General features: G+C 36.9%; 2 protein-coding genes across 2 annotated transcripts; one reads left to right on the top strand and one right to left on the bottom strand.

Annotated features, from left to right (window-relative positions):
* On the top strand, positions 1-24,796 carry LOC753642 (U-scoloptoxin(05)-Er3a). Its single transcript, XM_011682023.2, has 4 exons — positions 1-19; positions 2,534-2,622; positions 21,948-22,072; positions 24,112-24,796. Exons 2-4 carry the CDS (start codon positions 2,580-2,582, stop codon positions 24,319-24,321), a joined length of 378 nt encoding a protein of 125 aa, XP_011680325.1. The 5' UTR covers positions 1-19; positions 2,534-2,579; the 3' UTR covers positions 24,322-24,796.
* Positions 4,314-19,726, bottom strand: LOC115920371. Its single transcript, XM_030976062.1, has 9 exons — positions 19,265-19,726; positions 17,502-17,654; positions 15,742-15,905; positions 14,565-14,695; positions 13,464-13,557; positions 12,208-12,549; positions 11,452-11,626; positions 9,806-9,939; positions 4,314-8,945 (listed from the first exon to the last, which is right to left on the bottom strand). The coding sequence occupies exons 1-9, from the start codon at positions 19,356-19,358 to the stop codon at positions 8,622-8,624; spliced, it is 1,611 nt and encodes a 536-aa protein (XP_030831922.1). The 5' UTR covers positions 19,359-19,726; the 3' UTR covers positions 4,314-8,621.
* Positions 24,797-27,822: the final 3,026 nt, after the last annotated feature.

Here is a 27,822-nt window from a genome sequence, read left to right as displayed (position 1 = left end):
CTTGGCTAGACTTCGACGGGTACGGAGGCCCTAAATCTATAGTATATTTTCGTCTCTCATTTCGCTGGCATTGCTGTTTGTGAGTAGAAGGCCTATTTATAGATCTAGATCTAGTTCTACACCTTTCGGGATCGGGACCATAAAGACCCACCACTGTAGAGGTCTAACAAAGTTACCAGTTGTTTTTAGCCTACTGTTATTGACTTTTGTTAAATCAAACGTAGATCTAGATCTCGACTCTAGATCTATGGTAGACTAGAGTCTAATTGGTATGGGTTAGACTAGATAGAGTCTACACTTAAAATACTAGACCGAATTTTCCGTCTCTTTCGTTCGTTAGCCTCTTATTGGGGTAGGGTCGGCTCTCTCTTTAGAGACGGAAGCCGTTTATACACAAGTCCTTGCTAACGCCACGGCCAGTTCTGGTCGTAGCGTTTTGCCCCCAAAATCCCCCAAAATGTCATTTTACCTCGAGCATGTTATATTGTAAATTAGGCCTAGGCTATAATAAATCAGTTCCACTTACCAACTTGACTGAAATAATCAGTTTAATAGTCCCTTTTTAGGAAATTATGGGTCAAAATCGGAATCCATGTTGAAAAAGATTTTCAAAATGGATTTCGATTTTGACCCATAATTTCCTAAAAAGGGACTATTAAACTGATTATTTCAGTCAAGTTGGTAAGTGGAACTGATTTATTATAGCCTAGGCCTAATTTACAATATAACATGCTCGAGGTAAAATGACATTTTGGGGGATTTTGGGGGCAAAACGCTACGACCAGAACTGGCCGTGGCGTTAGCAAGGACTTGTGTATAAACGGCTTCCGTCTCTAAAGAGAGAGCCGACCCTACCCCAATAAGAGGCTAACGAACGAAAGAGACGGAAAATTCGGTCTATTAAAATACCTGATTAGAAACAGAGTGAAATTTAGACATTTAAGTTAGATCTAGCCTAGGCCTAGGCCCTAGAGTCTACTTTAGATCTCACTACAAATTTGTTCGTCGAACTGAACAATTAGGCCTAGAAGGTCTATGGATTTGTACTCTGGCTAAGTTGGAGAGAGAGATCGAGTCGAATCGATTGTTTTGTCATCGTGGTTGTTATTTTTTGTTTGTGTGGCGCCAGTATTTCAATAGGGTCTTCTTTGTCTCTAGATCTAGACTCTAGACCTATATTAATTGCCATAATTCATTGTCATCCAACATAGAGTCTACTGTGTCGTATCTTCAGACAGCATGCATTATTATTCAAGTATAAAATCATGTAGATCTAGGCCTATAACAAGTTAGAGCTATAGATCTACTATAGACAGGCCTACGAAGTATGATATTTGTCGTCAACCTTGAATTTGTATGCGATGCCTAGCGACAGCACTGTCCCATTACGTGATCAAACCTTTTGTTGTCGATCATGCCATTGTCGTTCTCGTATGCCCTACATAACTTTTAGAATGAGAACTTGCTCATGCGTGTGTAGACTGCTTTCTCAGCTGTTCCCTTTTCATCATTAGGGACTTTTAGATTTGCACAACGACAACGTGGATTGCTAAGATCGACGTCCTCTTAATGCACTGCCTTGAATGGACGTCACACGTATCAGTCCACGCAAATCTAAAAGTCTAACGTTAGTGTTAGGGCCTAGAAGATTTGGAATCACTTATAATATGAGATCGGCACGCTCCCTTTGAAGCTACCAATTTAAATCTCAGATGTAATCATATTAAAAGTGAGAGGCACAATAATAATGTAGATATTGACCCTGACAAAAATTATTTTGCAATCTTTGAAAATATTTTGTAAAAGTTAATTAAAAGGCATAAAATGTTGATTCAAATCGCTCATATTTTTCTATTATCAAGGAGATATCATGTCCTTGATGTGGAATTTACGAAAAGTCTAAAATATTTGAATTTCTGCTTTTGAATATATTTCATTTTAAGGCTACAAATGGCTCTCCATAATTTTAAAGTCCAACTTAGAGTTAAGTTCTACTTTTTGTGAAACACCCTAGACCATGAGGTGGTAGATTTGTAAACAAATTTGCGCGAGTTACCAAAAGTAATGCAACGTTTTCGAATAGACCTCTATACTTGTACACAGGCGCGTACGCAGGGGGGGGGGGGGGGGGGGGCTTTGGGGGTTGAACCCCCCCCCCCCCCCCCCCCCCCCTTCATTTAAAAAAAAAATTGTGATAATGGTGACCCAAAAAAGCTGACATTTTAATCACTCATGCGTGAAATGTGCATCATCTGAGTTGCATCATGAGAAGAGGATCTAATTAGCTTTCCAAATATGTGTCATTTATTAATTATAATTGTGCTTAAGTTATGATAAAACACCGATAGTTCTCGGTTTCGTTTTTTCTGGGACGCACTGTATATTGATATATTTTTTTTAGAATTTGAATATTAAAACTTGGTATTCTATATCGTCTCAGAAAACATATATTTAGTGTGTAAATCTACATGTACGTTTTGCCTGTGATGCGAGTGAGTTACGACATTCTACGATGTGTGTGTTTTTCTTACAGATTATCAAAACGGGAAAAATCAAAGGATACTGTAACTATATTCGATATGAAGCTTGTTATATTTGCCATCACGCTCGCAGCGGTATTTGGTAAGTTTGAATCCATTTTGATTGTTTTTAGGCAAAAAGATGTTTGTAAAATTATCCAGCGCGTTGCTTCAATAATTTCGCGGTGAACCTCATGCGCAGGCGTTGTAACATGGACGAAAAGCGAATATGAAGATAGCAGTTTGGTACTCTAATCTAGAGATGTACGTCGAGTTATACAGCAAAAGTTATTTCACCAATTTGTTGGAACAAATGTAACTACCCCTTGCGGTTACTCCAAGTTTTAGCTTTAAAAAATAATAAATAACCCAAAATGAATTTGCACATTGTGCCTATTCTGAAAGATGCGCCTGATTCCTGTTTACTGGTGTATAGACTATGTGATATATGTTTAAACCTGATTTTCTTTTGCAAGCTTCCAAAATGTAGTAGCAGCTTCCAGAAAGTATTCAATGGTCATTTTCGTAATTTAGTGAACCGCAAAATCATTGAAGCAACAGGCTGGAGGCCTGGAGCAGGTCAAATTCAGTGTTTTGGGCTGGTTTGATCACAACACCATCGCTTAGCATACAACTTTTTGGAACCAGTAACGTTGACGACTTGGCCAGTATGACTGACGTCACTGGGGACTTATAGATTCGCACGAAGACAATGGGGATTGCTACGATCGACGTCCTTTTAATGCACTGCCTTGAATGGACGTCACACGTATCAGTCCACGCAAATCTATAAGTCCCTATTGTTCGGTATCTATGCACGCATTCATTCACCCGTTACGAATAATTGTATTTCAAAAGTCAGAGTCCAAATTGAATATACTACGTGTTGTTATTTAGGAAGGACTAGAGTGTTTGTACTCCCTGTATGTATAATGCATTTTGCATTCTGACTATTGTACAATATTCGTAACAGTTAGTTTTGAGGCTCTCGAAAGACAAGGCCAATAACTTTATGATAGTTTTTTTTTCTGAATGAAGATGTTTCTCCATTATACATCATTATAATCTATAGTTATAAGGCTTCCAAGTGGTACAATAAATCAGTGTATTCAATACCTTTAGTGCAGTGCCCGGATGACAGATCAATATTGTTTTCGTATTGCTCTGTCATCCGGGAACTTCATTAATTCGCTACACTGCAAAAACAGTGGTGTTAAATTCAACACCATAGGTGTTAATATTAACACCATTCCGGTATCTATATCGGAAAACACCAGTTGGTGTTATTTAACACCAAGGTCTGGATTTGAATGATTCAATTCTACTCTTGGTGTTGCAATTCAATTCTATTTTTGGTGTTAATATAAAATCCTACACCATTTTCTGGTGTAACAATGAATCTGATTTCTGGTGTTATTTAACACCACCGCCTGGAATGAAATAATTTTAATTCTACTCTTGGTGTTGCACTTCAATTCTATTGTTGGTGTTATTTTACACCAATTCTAGAATTAAATAGTATAATTCTGCTCTTGGTGTTGCAATCCAATTCTATTTATGGTGTTAATATAAAATCCAGCACCATTCTTCGGTGTTGCAATAAATCCTATTTTTGGTGTTATATAACACTAAAGGTCTACTACTTTTCTACTCTTGGTATTGCAATTCAATGCTAGTCTCAGTGTTTAAAAAACTCAACACACCATTCTTTCAACACCAACAATTCATTCCAGCTCACTCCATCTTAACACATGCACAGAAAATATTCAAATACACACAAGTGAAAAGAAACAATTTTTTTTCGTAAACAAAAACACATGGTGCTTGTTTAATCAATAAATTAAACAACTTGTTTTCATTCATGTTGAAATCAATGATGCTTAGCGTTTTTATCTTGTATGGTTCAACATTAAATCCTTTTGTCATGTATTCAAAATCTGTGACTCATTTGTCTGAATACAACAAAACACACTTTTTTAAATCATTCAAAATCTGTTATTATGAATCCACCCTTATAAGTAAAAAAAAAAGGATGAAACAAGTAACTAAAAATCATTCAAAATCTGTTATTATGAATCCACCCTTATAAGTAAAAAAAAAAAAAAGGATGAAACAAGTAACTAAAAATTTTCCAATATAAAAACTTTAAACAATGTCATAATTCCTTTCAAGGAATGAAAAATCAAAGTCGTTTCTAATAAATAGAAACTAAACAGGATGCAAAATGCATGTATAAATGAAGACAAAACAAAAAAAACAACAAACATTATGCTTCTACATCAGAGTGAATTATGTAGCTAATAAGAATTTTGACACATTTCACCTTGAATCCTAGTACATGCATGCTGAAGGAAAATATCACAGAATCTTTTTCATATGAAATATACAGAGTGCCCCCCCCCCCAAAAAAAAAACCTTGGAAACTGCTAGTATAATCTGCAGGCAGACTCTCGGCTTCGGTTTTTCGCAAGTTTCGTAGTGCATATTTCAGAGTCTGCAGTCAGAGACTACTTTCACTCATATCATGATCCCTTAAAGGGAGCATAACTGTATGTGTATATGTAGTCTCTAAATGCAGACTCTACATCGTGCACTATGCAAATTGCAAAACCGAAGCCAATGGTCTGTGCCCGCAGACTAATTATAGTATGACTTTAATTTCTTATGCTAGAACAATAGCAACACTAACAAATCTCATCCAGCAGTTTTGTTGAACAAGATTTTTTTACCACAGGCCTGCAACCATTGAGATTCAGGATGATTTAATTATTTCAGGGGATTTTTATCTCCTAGCTTCACTGCTTGTAAAGGGTTAAACAAATGTTTCAAAAACATTGAAAAAACACTATAAATTCTACATTCATTCTAATATAGGTGAACATTCTTTTACAGCTTTCTGTTTACAAACATATTCCATTTTACATCGTGCACTATGCAAATTGCAAAACCGAAGCCAATGGTCTGTGCTCGCAGACTAATTATAGTAAGGCTTTTTAATGTCTTATGCTAGGAAGCAGCCTTCAAGAACAATAGCAAAACTAACAAATCTTATCCAGCAGTTTTGTTTAACAAGATTTTTTTTTACCACAGGCCTGCAACCATTGAGATTCAGGATGATTTAATTATTTCAGGGGATTTTTATCTCCTTCACTGCTTGTAAAGGGTTAAACAAATGTTTCAAAAACATTAAAAAAACACTATAAATTCCACATTCATTCTAATATAGGTGAACATTCTTTTACAGCTTTCTGTTTACAAACATGTATTTCCCATTTTACTCCTGGGAGAAAAAATCAAAAAGTAAAATTATGCATTTCTATATCAACTAATTCGCTGCTCGTTTTTCCAACAGGATATAAACAACAACAACAAAAATCAGTCCATGCACTTCTAGTTCACTGGCTTTCATGCACAAACATCATAGAATTGTTTTTCTTGTAAGAAAAAAAAAGAAAATATACAACAGCTATTTGACTTCAATTTGGTTTCGAATTAACCAATTTAAAGATGTTAACAATTAAGAGTCCAAAATATTATTGATCAAAATTATTTTTAAAACCAATTGATACCACTAAGCAAAACCAGACATTAGCTTGAAAGCTTTAAATTACTTAAAAAGTACATGCCTTGGTGCTACATACTTCCTCGAGTCTGTCTTCGACAAAGTTGTCATCAAATCTAGTGGTTTGTAGTCAACAAGTTCCTTTTGATTCTTCACTACATGACAACGTGGAAAACTAAATTCTACTGCATAGGCATGATAGTGTGAATTGTAATACACTGTATCTAATTGGACAAGTACAAAAAATACAGTGCTATTGTGTACAATGATATGCTCTATTTGACCAAACAGAGGAAGCTCGCTAACATCATGGCAGACCAGAAGTGACAACTGATAATGTGTTCCATGTACTTTAACCCAGTTGGCATCAAATAATTCAGTAGAAAGATCCTCTACTTGGATTTGCTCTTGCACAATCTGTCCAATATTTTCATCTAAATCTGACAAAAGTAGTGAACTACCTGGCCCAACCTCCAGATATTCCAAAGGATGGTTTGACTGAAGATGGAACGTTAGTGCTGTCTGATGTTTTTTGGCAAGTGATTTACAAATGTTTTTGTAATTACGCACAGATTCTGCAACACGGCCAAAATAGTGATGTTTCGCTTCGTACCTCATACACCATACATGTATGAGTGGCCCAACTTCTCTCAAACACGTTGGATAATGCACCATAAAGTGGTGTTTTGGCAACAACCTTCTGTCAGGAAAGGTTTTCTGGAAATGTGTGTGATGTTCTTCAGTAAGAATAGACAATTGGGCTATCAAGCCTGCTGTCAATTGAGGAGCAAAAATAATGTCCATACAATCTAGTAATCTAAGTAGCAATTCCCAGTAGACATTTCCTTCTTCAATGTCTTGAGCAATTATGAATGGCAGATTTCGAATCAAGCACCATGCTTGCATAGCCTTCTGTCCAACATCATTCCTAGCTGACCTAAGTTTAATAAAGGATGGTTTGTTCTTGTTATCTGTACGGTTTAAGCAATGGCTGGCGACTCTCTGATTCAGTTCATCTTGGGACAAGAGGGGCGGTTGCCTTTCATATATGAAATACTCTAGAACAAGTTTCAGCTCATACTGAACTATGCCTTCCAAAAGATCATGCATTATATCTAGTGAAAAGTTTGCCAAGACATGAAAGTAAATACAATCATTCAATACAGTCTTTTGTTTCACTCCAAACACATGTGACTGGGTAGTTTGAGCTTCAGCTTCTTCTAAATGTTGCTCATAAGTCTGCCTGGTGCGCATATCCATTGAAACCTCTTTGAATTTGTTCTGTGCCTCTTCCTTACTTGTAACACATAATCGACAGTAATAATGAGCAGAAAAGCTCTCTACAAATCCCAGTAGGGAATTAGCACCAAGATTATCAGCACTTATTTGAGTAATGGTCCCCTTCTTCACAATTCCATTAGGGAGAGCAATGCCAACTGTTGACAGGATATTAATGTCTTTTACAATGTGCTTGAGAATAGCATTAAATCCATATTTCTTGGCATCTTCAGCATACCATAGAGCTATAAGATTGATATTGGAAAGATTGGAATTATACTTTGGTGGCAGATTTTTCAAAATGAAATATAAAGCACCTATCTTGTGAATTTTTGTTTTTGAACCAATGGGGTTCACAGTCTCGAAATCATCATAAAAACAGTGAATTTGGAGGGCATTCTCATCTTCATGGAAAAGAGGGGTTTTCTCAAATTGTGAACCATCACAATAATCTCTCATTACACCATCTGTGCTCTTATGGTCATGAGTAGCAAAATGCAATATATCTTTATTGCTTAAAAGCTGCTTCAAAGAATCTAAAATGGGAACGTAAACAAATGTATCTTCAATAGCAATCTGTTCATACTGCTTAGTTCTTTTATTGAGACGACTATCATATCGGATGCCTAACTTGATTTCTTGTGGTTCAACAAGTCCAATTGATTCACAATACTTTGTCCGCTTATATTCTGAATTCAAATTTTCAAAGGGCTTTTCAAGCATAGCAAAATGTGTTTGAATCTCCTTATAAGCCTCGGATTCTATAGGCAGCTTATGTTTTAAGAAAGCAGCTGTAACGGCTGCCGATGCACTTTTTACTACATCACCTACAATCGCACTGGTTGTTTCTACTACATCATTTACAACTTTTCCAGAGTTTGCACTATTTGCTGAAAATTTTGAAATTACATTTACACACTGCCTGTTCAAGGTATCTACAGATAAAATGTCATCTTCATATACATCCTGATCTTCAACAATCTCATCATTATTAATATTGTATTCTTGAAGACTTTCAAGACTTTCTTCAGGAAAGTCACTCACTTTATCATTTTCATTAGACTGCTCTTTATTATCTGGAAAATCGGTTTTAAGGTGAGTCTGCAAATGTCCCCGAAATCCTCGAAAAGTATGAAATGTTCTCGCACAAGCTCCCTGCCCACAGGTCAATACTTCTTTACCATCTTCAATAACTCCATGTTTCAATCTCAAATGTTGAACCAATTTGGGTATTGCAAACTGTTTGTGGCATTTGAAGCAAATCATGGTGCTAACAATTTCGATCTAATTTCACGTACTCTTGGTGTTTCCCGGGACACTCCGATATCGATTTCAAAAATGGCAGTCTGGACAAAAGTCCAGAACTGCCGCAGAGACAAGCAGTACTGCAGGCCAAAGACAAAGTGGGTCTTGAAGAGTAAATCTACTGCTGCTTCGACCGTGCGTGCCGAACATGGAATGGCCTTGTGATCCACAATGATCATGTAGTTGGTGATTCGGGCCTTGGAATTGCCAATTGCCAGAAGGAACGGTTGACTCTTGGTCTCTTTTGTGTTGTCGAGGAATGCTTGAATACTCCCTCCTGTCTGTGTTGAAAACAAATTATTTGTATAGAATGTAACTAGCACTCAACGCATTTCAATACTCAACGCATTTCAATGAACAACATATTTCGATCAACATTTTTAAAAGACAGCCTTACATGTAGTACTGGGGGAAATTGTGTTTTTACAAAAGGGTTATTGGACAATAATGTAGGACATAAAACCAAATCAAATTTACATCAAAGAAAAGAATTGGAATTGGTCCATCAAATGATATAACATCAAAATATCAGATGATATTTTTTGTAATGAAATACAATTTTTCTTACCCTGTAGAGGGGTAAAAATGCAAGTACTTTCAAAGCTTGTTTTATGTATATGATTAAAAAGGGTCTTTCTAATGTGGTCAAGACATTTCAACTTCCACAAAAGGAGTACGAAAAATAAAGATACTGCAATTTCTGCACTATTATTAACTTGCAGCAAATTTGTGGCATGAAATATTCCTTTTCATTTATTGATTCTCCATGTAGGGCTGTGAAAATCAAAGGCAACATGCCTGATATATCACACAAGTTGTTACTATGTTTTCATACACAACATGTTCCTAGTATTTGTTTGCAAATCTTGATGTCTACTGTTCTAGTTTATTTTACTCCGACCAATTTCAAGGCGGGTGAAGTTTTTGAATAGGCCTAAATTTCTCGAGCACCTTCTCTGTCCAAATCAGTCTAAGCCTCTTCATGTAAGAGATCATAAACCAATATAATTGTTCTCTTTGAACACACATCACGATGCTTTCTGAAACTTTTTTTTTAATGCAGCAAGAATGTGTTTTATGTGACAGGGTATTACCGGTACTTAATATTTACAGTTCTCTTTCGTAATGAAAAGCTAAATACCTTCTGAAATTGAATAACCCTCGAGAGAGCTGAAGAAATGGACACTTTTGCTGACGCAGCTTTGGACTTCCCTTGGCTTGCAGGAGGCAATAGGCACAAGAGGAGGAGGATAGCAGATGTGCTGGAATTCCATCCTGTGCATTACAAAATGAAAATGGTTATTATTAAACAGGCTTACATGTTGATCAAGGTGAAAAATAGAAGTTAAATGTACCAAAATAATTACAAACTGACCTGCTAAAATTTGAATCAAAATAGCCTGTAACAAGAAACTATTATAAGAAATAAGTATATAGTCGAGGACTTATCAATATTATAGCCAAAGCATGCAAGTGGCTGTTAATGCAGTTTAGGGGTACTAAACCAAAAATCCAATTGATGCCAGCTTGGCACCCTTGGAGAAATTTTACTGACACTTATAGCAACGCCTTCTTCTTCTTTCTTATGAGAATTTATACAAAGGGGGATGGGAAAAAAGAAATCAATAGGAAAATAATAAACGGGATATTTATGCATGGGAGAAGGCAACATTCATGGCAAAGCACCTAACCTAGATTGTTCTCTGTTGACACATATATAACAAACTCTTTAGTAGCATAAGTTCATGTTTTTTTTTTTACAATTTTTTTCTTGTTCTACTGAATTTAACATGCTTCTACCCAATTTGACATCCTTTTCATGATTAAATCACAAAAATTGCATCAATACTGGAATCAAATGTTGCAATTAACAATTTATCAAATATGTCCCCTATGGGCCACCATATTTTTCAAAGTTAACTAATGAAGAAAAACAAAAATATCATGATTTTCTGAATTCTAAAGCATTTATCTTCAAATAAAGACAGAGTAAACACAAGCAAGCTGCTAATATGTAAATGCAGGGTCCTGTGGGGTCGATTCAAGTTCATATTATAAGATAATAAGCCATGCATATCATATCTGAGGAAGAAAAATAACAAAGTGAACATATAAACATGATGCTTTGTTTCAAAACAGAAGCTCATTCTATTTCAAAAGTAATGATTGGCAATGTGATAATCCTTATAAAGATTCCACAATGGGCCATGCAACAAACTTTTTTCTTCATAATTATATAAATTTCTTCTTCATAATTATATAATTAATATAATAAAAGAATTATGGAGAGCATGTTCCAACTACAAATAACTTTGCCAAGTGGGCATGTAATGTAATTTTTTGTAATTCTCATTGCAACAAGAGTCCACATTATTTGAGATGCCCAATAACCCTACTGTATCCCAGCCTTCCAGATAAATATAATTTGTTGGAGGAGTTGACAAAAAAAAGGGGGGGGGGGGAATTGTTTTAATTGGGATGGGTCATTTTTTGTGATTTCAGCATACTTGTCCCTTAATATACATTTTTAATGAGACTGCAAGCTCTTTGGTGGAATTCTCAATGGTGGTTTAAGACCAAGGTCTAAACTTGGTTCAAAACCATGGATTGGATTAGATTTGCATGTATTCTAAAACTTGTCCAATGAACATGCTTGTGTGAAGCACATATATGCTCAAATTTAAACTAACCTATCAATGGTTTATCCATGGTCTCAAATAAACCACCATCAAGAATTCCACCCTTTATGACATCGGAGGGTGCATTCAAGGGAATGTGCAAAAATACCTTCTTTATTTTGATCAGAACTGTCATAAGATGACAGAAGCTCCATCACTGTCAAGTTTCCTTTCTGCTTCAGAAGTTGTCTTGCAAGTGTAACAACCTTGGGCTTCAACTCGGGCCATTTGGTCAGGAAACGCGAGTGATTTTCAGGAAAAAGTTTCCGAAAATCTACCTCAATCTGCAAGAATACATGTAAAAGGAAAACGGGGAAAAGAGAGAAAAAATAAACTATGCATAATTTTACAGTACAGATACCCCAGTTAGACTAAATCAGCAATATAATAAGGTACCGTCAAAGCTCAGACCCCCATATATACACACCCCAGATCCAGGAAAAGGGGATTCTTCAAATATTTATCTGAATAGCAACCACTAAGAAGTACTTTTGAAGGTCTCTCTACACAAAATCCATACATGAATGAAACTTGCTGGACCTTTGAAATAGATTAGATTTGCTAGATATCACTCATGTTGATGCTCACTGTCCAAAGGTACATGACAACCAGTAATGGTGATTGTTCACCAACAGACAGTCACATGCGGTAAATACAGATACAGATTGAAGGATAAAACTGGCAGAATCTTCGGACTGATATTTTCAAAATCTCAAACATATATAATAAAACAGAGAAATATGAATTTGATGCCTCAGTGCCAAGTAATAATTCTGATGCTTTAATTCCCATACACATAATTTTGTTGCCTTAGGCCTGAGAGGCTAAATCAAGAATTAGGAGTAAATTTTTTTGTAACACTTACCAAACCTGGAACAGTTTCAAAAGGAAACTGTTCCAAAATATCCGATGCGGAGCGTCCGTCCCTGACCATATGCTGTCTAACAGGAAAAGTGGATTTCATCTTTTCAACAACCAGGGTAGAATCACGTTCTAATGTTGGACAGTGTCGTAACCAGTTGAGGTCTTCATCATAGGTGCAGCCTGGAGCAGATTCTTGGTCACCTTCTCGGACCTTCCCAGGACCACCATCTCTGCTTGATGGCTTGGGTAATGGGTTGGATGTCTTCTCCTCTGTTGTGCGGTTAACATTTTTTATTCTAGCAGCCAGGAATCCCGTGTTACTTCTTGCATCAAAATAAGCTTCCTAAAGTGAAAGAACGAGATGAATCTTTGACCGCGTGGTTGAAAATGTATGTATAAGCTTTTTGTTGATAATATTAACCTTGAAATGATGCACAAAATGATGTGATGAGAAATTGTAGTTTTCAAAGAAATTTTAGCAAAGTAGCATTAGTGTCATATAATGCAAGCATCTTGACTTTGATACAAGGAAGCAGCCATCACTCTGCCCCACTTCAAGAAAAAAAGAGTTTTGAGTGGTTGTGAAGGAGAGTAGAATGGTATCATACATTTCTTATTGGATATTGTGCCAAAGATGGTGGAGTGTGACCTACACAAGATAAAATTTAAAAAAAAAATTCTTCTCAGAATATAATTTAGAGAGATTTTGAGGGTATTTTTATCTTATCAGAGTATCATAAGTTTTCTTTTGATTAATGGAATGCAATACCTTCTTATCAGAGAGGACCATGCAGGGCCCATATTCAATTAAATACTTCAGTCAGAAAAATAAATATTTTTTCTTAGATTTTTGCTCGGATAAAATACTTTGCAGATTTTGGTATTCAATTCATAAATTTGGCTAAGTATTTTACTTTAAATTTAAGACACCTCTAGAGGAGACTTAAGCCAAAGCATTTACAAATTTAACTGGTAGATGAAGGCTTACATGTATGTGCGCAGTCACTCTCAGCTGCGGAGAATTATGAAGTAGCGCATTTTTGGTGCAATGTGTTGATTGCGCATCATTTGGTCACAAAATCGTGATGTCACAATGCCTCTCAATAAGTATTTTACTTAAATTTTGACTTACTAAAGTAAAATGCTAAGAACTGAATTGAATACAAAATAAGTAAATACCTTAGCCAAAATACTTAGTAAAAAAACTTACTTAGTCAAAGTATTTATTTGAATATGGGCCCAGATTATAATACTTACATGACCTGTGCTAGTAAACGGATCCTTGAGTCTTGGAAACAGATTCACTATCCCCATGGCATATTTGGTTTTCATAGCTGCTTTTGGATGTTTGCTGTGAAATAAGAAAGCACATCTCCTGTATGAGAATTACAGTCATATGGACTCATGACTGGCTCTATTAAAACAGAACTTAGTATGTTGATAACAAGTAGCATACCCCTAGTGGTCTCGTCTGCATCATATAATTTGCTATAGTTTAGTATTTTTTTATTACTTTAAAATCTCAAAATATCACATGGTTAGTTCATAATACATTTATAAAGTGAGGCCTCATGACGATGAGGCCGCTAACATCTACGGCATTAATCTATTTTAACGTAATGACCCAAAAATGTCACTCACAAGACTGGTAATACCTGATAACCATCATGTGCAAATCACATTTAAAACTAGATGAATCTTCGACCACGCACGGTCAAAATTTAAGCCTCTGCCATCATGCGATCAGAAAGATATTATTGCTTGTTCCATGCCATTGGAAATCCGAAACATTTTGGGTGATTTTACAAATTTTGGGCACTATGAACTTTGACCCCGTGAACCCAAAATCTTCTTCCTCCCATGCTAATACATAATTGAGCTAGGTTTGAAAGAAATTAGTTCAATTTGTCTGAAGTTATAGCAATATCGAGCTTTTTTCGGGTAATTTTTTACAATTTTTGTTTGGCCCTGTGACCTTTGCCCTTTGACCCCCTAAACCCCAAATCTAATCAGTTCATCCTCACATGTATATAAATACTTGTGTCAAGTTTGGTAAAAATCCGTCCAGTAGTTCTGAAGTTATCGTGGTAACAAGTTTCCGACGGACGGACGCACGGACGGACACACGGACGCACGGACGGAAGGACGGACGGACAACCCCGAAAACATAATGCCTCCGGCACCACCTGACGGTGGCGGAGGCATAAAAAATGAATATTTTGAAAAATGATTTTGAAGAGACAACAAATTCCTTTAAAGTTGACCATGTTACCTCAGTTTCTTTTCACATAATTGGTAGTACCTGATAATTATTATGTGCATTTACACAATCATAAAAGAAAATTTGCTGGCACTTACCCATAGTGTTCTTGCATGTGGGCTACCAAAAGGTTAATCATCTGCCGTCTAGTTTTATCTTGAAGTGCTCCAGTCAATTCATACTCTCGGAGAATGGCATCACCTCTGTGCCGCAAAATTTCTTGTACAAACTGCAAACAGGTAAATCATCCCATTAAGTCATAAATAAACATATTGAGTTTATAATGCACTTTCAGGCACTTTAATTCATACTGACCTTTCTAAGGGCACGAAATTTTATGAATGACTATGAATTTATATAGGTACATTATGATATTAAAATTGATATATGGCCAATAATCATAAATTCTAAATAATAATATATTTATTTATAGAGCTTGAAATAGTTTAAATATTGTTAAATACACACTCCCACAAACACCCCAAACACACATATGCACACACGCACATACACACACACGAGGGGACACATGAGGCTACAGGTAAATTTGTGTTTATTGTAATGCGAGTTCCTTCTACTTAATATAGACATGCAAGCCCAATGCCATGGGGAGACCGTCTAAAGTGCCCTGAACAGTGTTCATTACTTTCATATCCACAAACAATACAGCAGGAAACTATTCTATGTTTGGGATCATCATGAACACTACAATAAAGGTTATGTAACAATCGATGCATCTCATCTTCAACTTTTTAATTTTGATATTAGTCCTTTTCCTTGATACCCTCAGAGGTCTATATGGAACCAGATCATGAGATGTATTATTCGATGATTATTTACCTCATTTCTCTTTCCCATTTCTAAAACATTTCATAAAATTTGGCAATTCAATTTAAACCTCTAGACATAATATCATTTGTTTGAAATCATACCACCCATTGGAAGAAAATGAAACTGTAAAAGTTTATGGAAAACTTATGACAGATGACGAAGCAAAAAAGATGGCCAATATCTTACAGGAGTCGTCAGCTTAGATGTACCAAAAAAGAAATCAAATTAGTTGCCTAATGTTAACCTATACCATTACAAAAACCTTACTACAGGAAATATTAATTTACAATGTTAGTTCTAACTACACTAGATGTATTTTTTTTCTCCCAATATCATTTTCAATTTTAAATAATATGAAATCCGTATAGGTGATGAGTCCCTTATATTATGTTGATTATGATAGCTGAGATTGAAATGAAGCAAACAATTTTTTCTTAACCTTACCTCACAAGAGTTGTCAGTGATTGCACCTGATTCACTGAGGGCATTTAATCGTGGCCTCTTTCTACTGGAGCAAAAACTTGAATCAGATTCTGAGCTACTCAGGGAAGAGGAGCTGGTATCCACCTTGATAGTGTCTGCACTTGTGATGCTATGTACATCTGAACCTTTAATAAAGAAAAAAAGATATAAAGCCATGAGCACTGTTAAAAAACAATGAATACTGGCATCTTAAACTTTGGTAGAATTGAATACAGTTGGGCCTCCTTTATCCCCACACTTGGGATCAGCACTAACATGCATAAGGGAATCCTATATTCAAAACATGCAGTTGCCGAGTTTGAATGAATGCATGTTTCTGATCATGAAAAATTGAATTGAATGTGTAATAACAATGTTGGGAATAATGTATATAAGTAACCCAAATAGTTTGCGATATTACGAGTATGCTTGAAATCTTTGTTGGTTCCGCTAATTATTTGAGTAAAATAGGCAAATTCTCAAGTGATCTGGATAAAGGAGACTGGATAAGGGAGGTCCAACTGCATATAAATTTCTATTAGTCTAAAACCATCAGAAACCAGCTAAGTTATATTGGTCTGACACATTTGTTAATTTTATAATACTTGAGCATTTTTTAATGGACAATTTGTTAATTGATGCATTCATTCATGTCTAAGTGAATTATAATACTAGCATTTAGAAATGTTCAATTACTTTTCCATTGGACTGTTCCCAATGAAACCAATAGGTCTGTCCAATATAATCCAACAGAATTCTTTCATGATGGTTTTCTATAAGTATAAGACTAACAGAAAGAAATTGTTGGATTCCTATTATTGGATCAGCAAAAATTTTCTGATGGATTTCTAATGGACCAACAGAAGTATGTGTTGGATTTCTATTGGAGCAATATAACCTTTCTGCTGGTTTCTATGGGTCCTTTATTTCCCTTTCCCTATTGAAACCATTAAACTTATTGGTTTCTATGGGTCCAATAGCCCTCACCTCGTGCTATCACACAAAGCAAACAGAATCAAAATCAGATGAGAAATGGCATAGGAGTGGCCTTTTGTAGGATTTTGAAGCAAAAGGTCAAAGATCATACACAGACACGCACAGAAACACACAAGTATGGCGCCCGTTTCACAGTCCCCTCCTCAAATTTGTTCGGTGGGGTCACAATTTAAATTAAAGACATTTTTTTTTTAAATGCAAGTTTGCATTGTTAAAAAATTCAATTTGTAAGAATCTGTAATTTTTATAATCTTTAGACTTCGAATTTAGATCATTGACCGCCCACAAATCACGGCTCTTGTGGCAAGGTTACGTCATCAAAAAAGGGTAGGTTTTTTTTTCCTCCACCAAGTTTTGAGACCTGTGCCTGTAATTTGAACTGCACATTCATTTATTGCTTATGAAAAGCAAAATGTTAATTCCCTAGACTCTATACAGCATACAAGCCTACACTGTACCTGCTACCAGACGAACGCTGACTCATTTTAACATGCATGCACATACAATGATCAGTGGCGGATCCAGCAGGGGGCGCACCCGGCATGTGCCCCCTCTATATTTTGAGAATTACCTCGTGAACATACACATTACTAAGGTTAAATTGTGATCTGCGCCCCCTCTTTATTTTTAATATGCTCTTTGCACCCCTCTAACTCTATTTTAAAATCCTGAATCCGCTACTGATGATATCACATTTAGCAGGGATTTGCAATTTTGTATTATAATGCACTTTATCCAAAACTTACCAGACCATTCTTCATCTTCTTTTAGCACCATGAGGCTGACTGTGGGATTGCTGGTCACCACATCTCCTAGTACGTCATCGTCTATACCAAACCCTTCTTGTTCATCCACAAGTACGAGATCTTCCCCATCCCTTATGTGGAATTTTCTTCTGACTGTAGGAGAGATTAAATAAATGAGAATAAATATCACAGTGCACTTTTCAGTTTCTTACAGATTGATGGCTCAGTCATAATAAACGAATGCTGCAAAAACTGCTGCTACAAGCCCAACTGTGCTATAGTATACAAATAACGCACGTCCCAGAGTGCAATAGCGGTGAATGCAGTACGCACGAGGTTTCTTTATATTGGTGCCGCTCTGTGCAACAAGCCGCTTGCGGCGAGTTGACAGTGCGAACCATCTGAAGAAACCGAGCGAACACTGCATTTACGTTTCGCACAACAGGGTCAAGTGCGTTATTTGTTTTATAAAATAGCGACACAAACAGCAACAAACAAAAGTTTAGATCTTAAGTATACGAGAGTTCGATCTAGATCTAGAGTTATGTTGGTTCTAGAAATAAAATGAGGGTCTAAGACCTTGCAGGCTTACCAAAAAGTCTACAGGATTCATTGTTTGATTAAAAATAAAATGCATAGGGTGTCTAGAGACGAGTCTACATCAGACAGCTGAAATTCCTGGCTTCATTATAAAATCCAAAAGTCAAAACGGGTCTAAATCCAAGGCAAAAGTAAAACAAAAATTTGCTTTCTAATAATACCCCGCTCTAGCTAGAGCTAACGCGTACGCTGCGCTGGGGATCATGGTGGATCTTGGAGCGTACAATATTAGCTACGCGTAGCCTATAGCCTACAATGCACTCGAGGGAGCGTACTAGTACTACGCGTACGCGCGCGCACTGGATCCCCATGGTCACGCGTACGCACCGTGCAATATAACTTTTTACTGCGCTTTTTCTGCACTCATTTCTGCAAAATCGTGCTTGCATCAAAAATTTGTCAATGCCATGTGACGCGTATTGACCAATCACGATGCTTAAAATACTAGGCTAGATCTAGAGCCATTTTATAATACACCCTAAAACTGTTAAATGGGACATCAAGCTCAACCGGGGGTGGAGTTTGGACTGTTGTGTGCGCTACAAATAGTCTAGATCTAGATCTAGATCTAGAGATTGAATTTCCATGTTTATTATTTTTGCATTTTTTTTATTACATGAATGGGGTAGATCTAGTCTAGATCTAACGTTAGATCTAGATCTAGATATCTAGGCCTAATGTCAATGCAGATCTAACGTTAGAACTCTAGATCTAACTGTTAGGCCTAGAAATCTAGAGTCTAGATCTAGTCTAGACTTCTAGATCTAGATCTAGATCTAGCCTAGACCTGATATTTTTGCAAAAACCCAGGATTAGGCCCTAGACTAGGTCTAGATCTACTGATTTTTCCTTTACATTTTGAAACAAATAGATTCTATGTATTAAATAACAATATATAGACCTAGTCTAGATCTATCATGAATGTTTGCCCTTTGGAGTATTTATCAATGATAATTTTTCAGAAATCCATAAAATATTAAATGGCATCATGCTGACCGGATACCCAACCCGGCCGGACAGCCAAGGCATAGTAGGCCTAGACCTCTAGGCCTGGGCTACCCAACGACAGGCGCGGCTAGCGCCAGCTGACGAACACGTAATACTATAGGCTAGATCTATAAAAGTTTATAACAAACAAGAACCATGTAGTGATGTACACTTACTGAGTTCAAAGAATCCTACTGTGTCTTCTGGATCTATAGGCAGGTATTTTCTAATACTTCGATCCGCTGAACAGACCCTGACGCTTAATGGCATGGTTGCATGCACTTCGATCACTTCACATCTAGAATCTAGGCCTAATTTGAAGAATTACTACTCCAGAATCAAGACTTCAAGTCAGTGCCAGTGAAATTCTCTAGCCACATGCTCTCGTCTAGCTGTGCGCGCGCAGCTGCAGAGGCGCATATCGGATCATATGACAACTTTCGTCCAATGATTTTCGTCGAATTCTCTAGCTTATGCGCATGTGCGATTTTATAACACCAAATATGACACCATCAGCCTGTAATTGAATATTTTCACACCGTTGGTGTTATTTTTCGCCAATCGGACATGAAATGAACACCAAGGGTGTTGATATTTTTCTATTCCATGCTGGTGTTGAATATTTAACACCCTGGTTTTTGCAGATAGTCAGCCTCATATAGATAATAATAATAATATTGTATGGCTTTTTTTCGTGTGATACAAAAATATATTGTTCTCGCTATGACAATATTAGACGAGTCAATCGAAAGCCATCCAATATTATGTAATATCCCGGCCCCCCCCCCCCCCCCCCCACTCAGAGGTCGGAATGACCGCATGCGTGTTGCCAAAATGTCCGGTAAAGGGGTACTTTTCGTGCGACAAAGTCCGGCCCGAGAATTGTAAAAAAAGGGGTGTATTTGACTTTTCACCCGGAGATTTCTTTAAAAAGGGGGTGTTTTTCTTTTTTTCTCTCATCTCTTTGGACTCCTGAGAAATTATTCCGAATTTAGGGGGGTACATTGAGCATTTTTCCTGATTTAGGGGGGTCTCCAAGGCAGGAAAAGCCCGCGAAAAGCCCGCGAAAAGGGGGTTCGGAAATGTTGGCAGTCCTCAGATAGGGGGTGCTTTCAAAAAGAGGGTACGAGCATATGCGTACCCTAAAGAACACTGAGTGGGGGGGGGGGGGCCGGGGTAAATATCTATCTGGAATATCACATCCTTGTTAAAGGTTATAAATCTTTGTTAAATGTCACAAGATGAATGAGATCTCGAGCATTTATTTATGGTGGAGCCTAGCAGGTCTGAGAAAATGATTTTACAAAGTATTTGAAAATCTATGAAATATATTTAAATGTTTAAGTAACAAAGTATGAGCTGTATGCAGTCCTACACATCAACACGGATCAACTTATATTTGGATGTCATCCGACCTTTAAGTTGATTCAAATATCCATGCAAGTGTTCATCCTATATGTTTTACGATTGTTGCGCTAGATTGGTGGGGGAGTGAGACCTGGGCCCCGTATTACAAAGAGTTGATATCAATCGCAACTATGTACATAAGAGATAGGAGACTGCAAACTTGCGATAGATTGAAGGACTTACGATTGATTTGGATCAATCGTAACTCTTTGTATTAAACACGGGGCCCTGGCGTCCTGCCGGATGTGGCAGGCAACTTAGCAGGTGCATCAAATATTTTTAAACCAATCACTTTCTTGTATTGTTTAACAATGGTTTATATTAGAGTTGCGAGTGATCCAAATCAATCTCAAGTCCTCCAATCAATCGCAAGTTTGCAGTGTACTTTCCCTTATGTACATAGTTGCGATTAATATCAACTCTTTATAAATGAATGAATAAATGAATGAATACATAAAAGGATATAAAATAGATGAACAAATGTATTCAGCGCCTATTGTTATTGTTATTGCTTTTTCTTAATATTTAACTATCATAACCGTCATCATAATCTATTCATTATTGTTATTTTCACAGTTCCAAGTATCACCCTCAACTATCATACATGTATACAGCAGTATATTCTTCTTCTTCTTCTAATCCCGGGGGAGGGGGGATCAGATTTGGTTTGGAAGGGGGTGTGTCGCTCAAGCCTCGAAACCCCTACCCATTTTTAAGGGTAATTTGGGGGGATTTTTCTCGAGGTAAAGCCCATTTTGAAAACACGGACCCATGTTTAGGATTTTTTTTTTTTTTGAGGGGGGGGGGGGGTGAAAAGGTGACCCATTAGAGCGGCACACCCCCGTATGTCTTAATAAGGGAGTTTACAGATAGCACATGGTACAAATACCCCACATATCCACAGATCTTTTACACATGGAGAAGTTCCACTTTGAGCATCTCAGAATAATAACTGCCAAAGTCCTAGATGTGCTTCATGAATAGCCTACCTTTTTGTTTTACCTCTTGGAAAGAATACTTCCACCTGCGTATCGTAGAATGTACCGTTGGCGCATACATGAATAATGTTACATAACTTTCATGAGCACATATCCAGTATTCATCTCTGTGGGATTTACCATTTTGGTACAAATGACCTTCATCTGCCCATGCGCAGATTGTATCTATGAACTGGCTTATTATGTGAGTACCTATTCTTCTTCCTCCTCTTAATCTTATTTTTCTTTTTTTTCTTCTTCCTCTTCCCCCTCTAATTATTCCTATTCTCCTTCATCCTCAATTTCCCTCTTCATCCTATTTACTTTTTCTTCTTCTTCTTTTTCTTCTTTTCTTCTTCTTCTTCTTCTTCTTCTGCTTCATCTTTTCATAACAATTTGCATTTTGTATTATTACATCATCATCACTATTCGTATGGTTATTATGATTTTATCGTCCTCATCATTATCCTGACAGCTCCAAGCATCGCCCTGACTTGTCATAGTTGTGGGTATCTCATTGGAGTAGGAGACTATGACTGCGATGACCCCTTCTTAGGTCAAGCTGAGAATGTGACGTGTCCTGATAACTATTATTGTAAAGTAAGTATGATGATCAGCACAATGTCTTCGTGGTTATGTCGTTGGTCCGAAGGTTCGTTAATCCGAAAGTTCGTTCATCCGAAAGTTCGTAAATATTCTGAAGGTTCACAATTATACGAAAGGTTCAGATTCCTGCATCATTTTACAGAATTACGAATCTTCGGAATATTAATAGAACCTTACATGTAATTCATTTTCGGACGAATCTACGAAATACTTTCGGATAAATAAAACTTCGGAATAACGCAACATATCTAGGAAATTATGAAACCTGTTCAATTTTCAGAATAACTACTCATAATTATTAGCAACAATTAGTAATCTTATTTTCGTTACTATACAAACATACATACAGTTTGAAAATATAATTTGTTTATTAAATGAATCATAGTGAAAGAATATTGCAAAATTTAACCGAAACATTCCAATTTGTATACACGAAAATAGTGATTTCATATTTTACACTCCGTTGCCAATTGAGAGACTCTAATGATAAGTTGCAATTGAAATCGCTCTTATTCGAGAACGGCATAACGCAGAGACATCGGAAAACGACTTTAAATTGTCTCTTCTTTTTTTTTTTTTTTTTTTTTTGCTCTTTCTGCTCAACATGTGTAACGTATCATGTGTAATTTTTTAGCATTCTAGATCAAAATATAATGCAAAAACGTCGGTACTAAAAAGGCGACAATGTACTGCGTACTGATATATGGGTTAAACATGTGGATCGGGTCTCAATTCAAAGACCTTTATTTGTGAAGATTGGTGGGCCCGTCTTTTCTTTCTATCCAAGGTTATAGAGTTAAAAAAAAACGGATGAATGGGAAAATATTATCATAAACTAGAACCGTTTGAAAAAATGGTAGCGAATCGTCAACTCTCCTGAAGATACGAAAGTACATACAGATGTCGTGTTCATGTCTGCTCTGTGAGACCAGGGAAATCCCTACACGGTGAGACTTAGACCGAATTTTCCGTCTCTTTCGTTCGTTAGCCTCTTATTGGGGTAGGGTCGGCTCTCTCTTAGAGCCGACCCTACCCCAATAAGTCGGCTCTCTCTTAGAGCCGACCCTACCCCAATAAGAGGCTAACGAACGAAAGAGACGGAAAATTCGGTCTAGGTGAGACTATACTGGCGGCATATTGCAGATAGGCTCTGGGGGTGTTTCATAAAGAGTTCTTAAAGTTACGCATGATTTTACGAACGACTTGTATATGAAGTACCAGATAGGATGCCCAAAGTTTGTTCCGATATTTCCAATAACCTCAATTAAATTATGGCAAAAAATATACTTTGCATTAATAATGGTTATTATAATAAGAATGTTAATCTACAGCTGCACAGTTCAACTTAATAAATAATAATCAATAATGATTAAGCATCCCATTTGGCTTGTCATATACAAGTCGTTCGTAAAGTCATGCGTAACTTTACGAACAGCTTTATAAAACACCCCCAGGTTACATCCCCCTTTCTCTGTCTCTCTCTTCATATAGTATATAGATCTACCCAGGCGCGTACACAGAGGGGGGGGGGGGGGTGTTTAGGGGGTTAACCCCCCCCCCCTTTTGGTATTTTTGTGTGTGTAACCCCCCCCCCCCCATAACCCCCTAACCCCCCCCCCCTCCCCACCCCCTTTAGATTTTTAAAATAAATTATTAAATTATTCCAATGGCTGACGTAAAAAGGTGGCCTCACCCCCCCCCCCCCCCCCCCCCCCCCCCCCCCCCCCAACGTAGCAAAATGTCAAACTTTCAAATTTCTCCCTCTAGGCCTAAAGGCCTAAACAAAAAGATGTTGTATTGCCCTTTAAGTGCCAAAACATGGGTCGGGCGGTCGGAAATCCTTTTTTTTTTTTTCGGTCCTGAAATGCGCTATGTGATAACTAGTTATTATTGTTAAGTGTGTATATGGCAAATAATCCAAAATCGTGCATTCAATTTCAGTAAATATAGCGAATTTGGATTCGTACCCTCTCGTAACTTCTCTCTCGCTTCTCTCTTCAATCATCTGTTCTCCTTCATATTATATCCTGCAGAAAGGCACTATTTCTAACGGCGGCACCATTACTGCACTTGAGCGTTCATGCGAGCCGGAGTGTTCAACCGGTTGCATCGATTTCCTCGGCTCAAAGTTATGCGGCTATTGCTGCCGTTCCGACTTTTGCAACAGCGCCACCAACGTTCAGTTCAACTCAGTGACGTTCCTCACGACTCTTGTGACGTCCATCGTTATTATGTTTCACTAAAATGGTTGAAAATGACCTAGTGAGGAAGTTTTTTCTGCAGTTGAGTTCAATGGTTTCATATGGAGAAATGATTGAGATAAGGACAAGGAAATGCATAGCATACGAAAGTGAGGTATCACATGATTACATATGCTATACAGGGCCCCGTCTTACAAAGAGTTACGATAAATCCAAATCAATCGTAAGTTCTCCAATCAATCGCAAGTTTGCAGTTTCCTATCTCTTATGTACATAGTTGCGATTGATATCAATAGCAAATAAGTTGCGATTGACATCAACTCTTTGTAAGACAGGGCCCTGATGAGCAGATAGTTGTATTAAATTCCAATAGGCCATTTCCATGATGTATCTAAATTTAATGCCAACGTCTTTTAGAACGTCTTTTGTGTCTCGATGAGATTAAATTCACCTGTTAGGCCAAATAAAAAAAAAAACATGTTTAGCGTCCTGTTTTTTCGAAAAACAGGAAGGAGGAGCCTTTTTTTTTTTTCTTTCTTTCAAAATGGCTGCTCAAAAGGGCCGCTCGGTACATTTTCCCTGACAGTCGGCCTATTTTTCAAGATGGCCGCCGACATTTTTTTTTTTTTTTTTTTTTTAAATCCGAAATAGATCCATTTTAGCAGTGTTTTTCATGTTTTTTTTTTAAATTCAAAAAAAAATTCAAAAAAAAGAAATTCAAAGAAAAAAAAAAAAAAGGGGGGCGGCCCCCAAAAAGGAAGTGGGCGGGGACGCTAAACATGTATATTTTTTTTACATGGCCTTACTGATAATTGTAATTCAATAGTTGGAATGCAAATTCCTTCCAACAACAAATAAATGTAATTTGCATATTCAGAATGTTTAAGATTAAAGTGTTCAATGTTTTTAAATAGAATTCAAGTCTTTCTAATTGTTAGGCCCCATTCCTGATGTTATTCTCCATATCACACGTTTTACTTCGTAATTTGACTATATTATCGTCTCCTGGTTTCAGATACGAATACAAAATTGTAAGCAGAACTATGCTTTTGTGCGTATTGGGTAAGGCAAGACATAATGCGTGTCCTACCTGGCAACAACAAATCTATGTAATTCGCAGTTTTTAAATCAAAATTATTAATGTTTGTAAATAGAATTTAAGTCTTTCTATTCAATTTTGAAGTTACTTGTTATTCCTGATGTTATCCTCCATTTAATACATGTTACCTTGTACTTTGAATATAATACCTACACCTTATCTTAGACCAAATACTAAATTATAACAGGTCTTTCTGAAAGAGAAGAATATATTATATATATATATATATATATATATATATATATATATATGAATATACACACTGTATATCAGTGCTATGCTTTTGTACATAGAGTCTCATAACATAATTTATCATGCTGACTGACGTGATGTATAGCCTTGATCTTGTGACTAGGGATCACTGTTATGAATATAAATATTTGAAATAACTGATCTCGTAATATCTCAGTCATACCGTCCAACCGACTACAAACCGACCGATCCTAATTGGCCATTGGATGTAATGTCATTGGTTTTTTTCGGTTTGATGTCGGTTTGTTATCGGTCTCGTCCGTGTGACTGAGGTATCGGTTTGAAGTGCCTTTTGTGTTCATGGCAATTTGAATATTAAAACAGCCAATAGACGATGGTATCATTTTGCTATTTATAGTGTTGTTTTTTCTCACCCAATGGTGAACGAATGGTAAATTGTTATCAGTGATAGTTATCTAATATCCTAGATTACATTTTATCCCTTTTTTGTGAAAGCATAATTTTTCTCAAAAGAGAGATTAAGAAATATTTATACTGTAAAAGCATATATTTTTGTTAAATCTATTTATCTCTTTTTTTGCTTATTTATCTTTTAATTAATCTATTTATTTATCTATTTTTAAATATCTTTGATGGAGGCAAAAGGAGAGGGAGACACAGCGGGAAAGTTTAGAATTTATGAGGGAGAGAGAGGGAGAGAGAGAGAAGTAAAAGGAAATTAAGAGAAAGGGAAAGCCGGGAGAAGTACACATAGAGAGTGGATGGGGGCATAAAGAAAGGCAACGAAAATAAAGTTTGGGGAAAAGAGAACAATACATATGTTTAAAAAGGGAGAGAAGGTAAGAGGACACCTTTTTTTTTGGGGGGGGGGGGGGGTCTCGAAATTTGAAAATTTGACATTTTGTTTCCGTTGGGGGGGGGGGTAAGGTCACCTTTTTTTAGGTCAGCCATTGGCATAATTTTTTTTTTTTTTTTTTTTTTTTTAATAAAAAAATAATAAACAAATAAAAAAAAATCAAAAGGGGGGGGGGGGGTTTCACAAAAAACATACACAAAACCTACACATAAAAAAAAAACTCAAGGGGTGGGGGTTAACCTTTAACAACCATGGCAACTTCACTCAACAGCCCATTAAAACAAGATTTCCATGAAAGTCACCCTGAATTCCAAGTTTTATTGCAATGGGGGCCCATGCAGAGGTCTAGTCTAGAAGGGCTTGAAATGTACTCTAAAATCATGGATGTACAATAAACTCTACTGTTGTTAGCACGTAACATAGGATATGGGGCATAACGCACCCGCTTGGACTTGCCTGCACGTTATGTCTATTTATGGACGTTATGTAACAGTTGCAATGGAGAAGGAAAATCTAAATATCAAGATTATTCTACACGTTAGGCATCGGCACTAGTCTATTAAGGTATGTATTAAGGTATGTATAAGGGCAGATACAGAATTTTCTGGGGTAGGGGGTGGGGGTTTTCGAACAGTTTTGTTACTTTGGTCTATGATCAAAGTATGATGATGGCAATTCATGACGATGCTGAGTGAAGAACTGTTGAGTCCTTGCTATGAATATCTGCCCCTACTTGATTTCTTTAATCAGGGACCCGTTTCACAAAGCCTTTTTTCAGTGACAACTGACAAAAGTTAGTGACAAATCTGCTGATAACCAATCAGAAGCAAGGATTTCAGTAGCTTATAATAAGAATTGTCATTTGTCACTGAGGACAAGTTTTGTGAAACACCCCTCAGATCGAAGCAGGTATCTCCGGAACCCCGATGAACAGTAGCTTAGCACATCCTATCATGATTGGTACTGTCCCAGCCTTTCAGCACACCTCGAAGACTCCTCATGCAGATCCTCGAGTGGCCATTCCAGGGGCACATGCCCAATCGGCTGAGGCTACGACCCGACCGGAATCACCAGCTTTACCAGGACAAGTGCAATCGGTCATCCCCTTGCCAGGACAACCAGATTTTGCCCGAGCAGAACCACCTCAAATTTTTCAAGAAGCTGACAGAAGTAAGTACATTTGTATATCTGTGCATTATTCTACACGTCCCTAACCTTCCCATGAATTTTTTTTTTTTTAATATACAGTGCATCCTAGAAAATGTTAATACTGTAATTTTGGTATTAAACAGTGAACACGTTGGTGGAATAGAATGTAAGCTGTAGAATATATTCCAAGAATTTGGTTTCGTTCTTTATGGGACGCACTGTATAT

This window comes from Strongylocentrotus purpuratus, unplaced genomic scaffold (assembly GCF_000002235.5).
Source record: "Strongylocentrotus purpuratus isolate Spur 01 unplaced genomic scaffold, Spur_5.0 spur5_scaffold_8, whole genome shotgun sequence".
Lineage (NCBI taxonomy): Eukaryota > Metazoa > Echinodermata > Echinoidea > Camarodonta > Strongylocentrotidae > Strongylocentrotus > Strongylocentrotus purpuratus.
The sequence above is the reverse complement of the archived record's forward strand: the minus strand, read 5'-3'. Positions and strand labels throughout refer to the sequence as shown.

Bases quoted from the DNA above. Each gene is read 5' to 3' on its own strand.
- LOC115920371 (XM_030976062.1), bottom strand. From the start codon at position 19,358: ATGCCATTAAGCGTCAGGGTCTGTTCAGCGGATCGAAGTATTAGAAAA. The intron at 15,906-17,501 runs GTAAGTTTTGGA...TCTTTATTAAAG, and splicing joins AGAAGATGAAGAATGGTCTG to GTTCAGATGTACATAGCATC. The intron at 9,940-11,451 runs GTATTTTTGCAC...TGTAATGCACAG, and splicing joins TTCTGATCAAAATAAAGAAG to GATGGAATTCCAGCACATCT.
- LOC753642 (XM_011682023.2), top strand. From the start codon at position 2,580: ATGAAGCTTGTTATATTTGCCATCACGCTCGCAGCGGTATTTG. The intron at 2,623-21,947 runs GTAAGTTTGAAT...TTATCCTGACAG, and splicing joins CACGCTCGCAGCGGTATTTG to CTCCAAGCATCGCCCTGACT. The intron at 22,073-24,111 runs GTAAGTATGATG...TATATCCTGCAG, and splicing joins CTGATAACTATTATTGTAAA to AAAGGCACTATTTCTAACGG.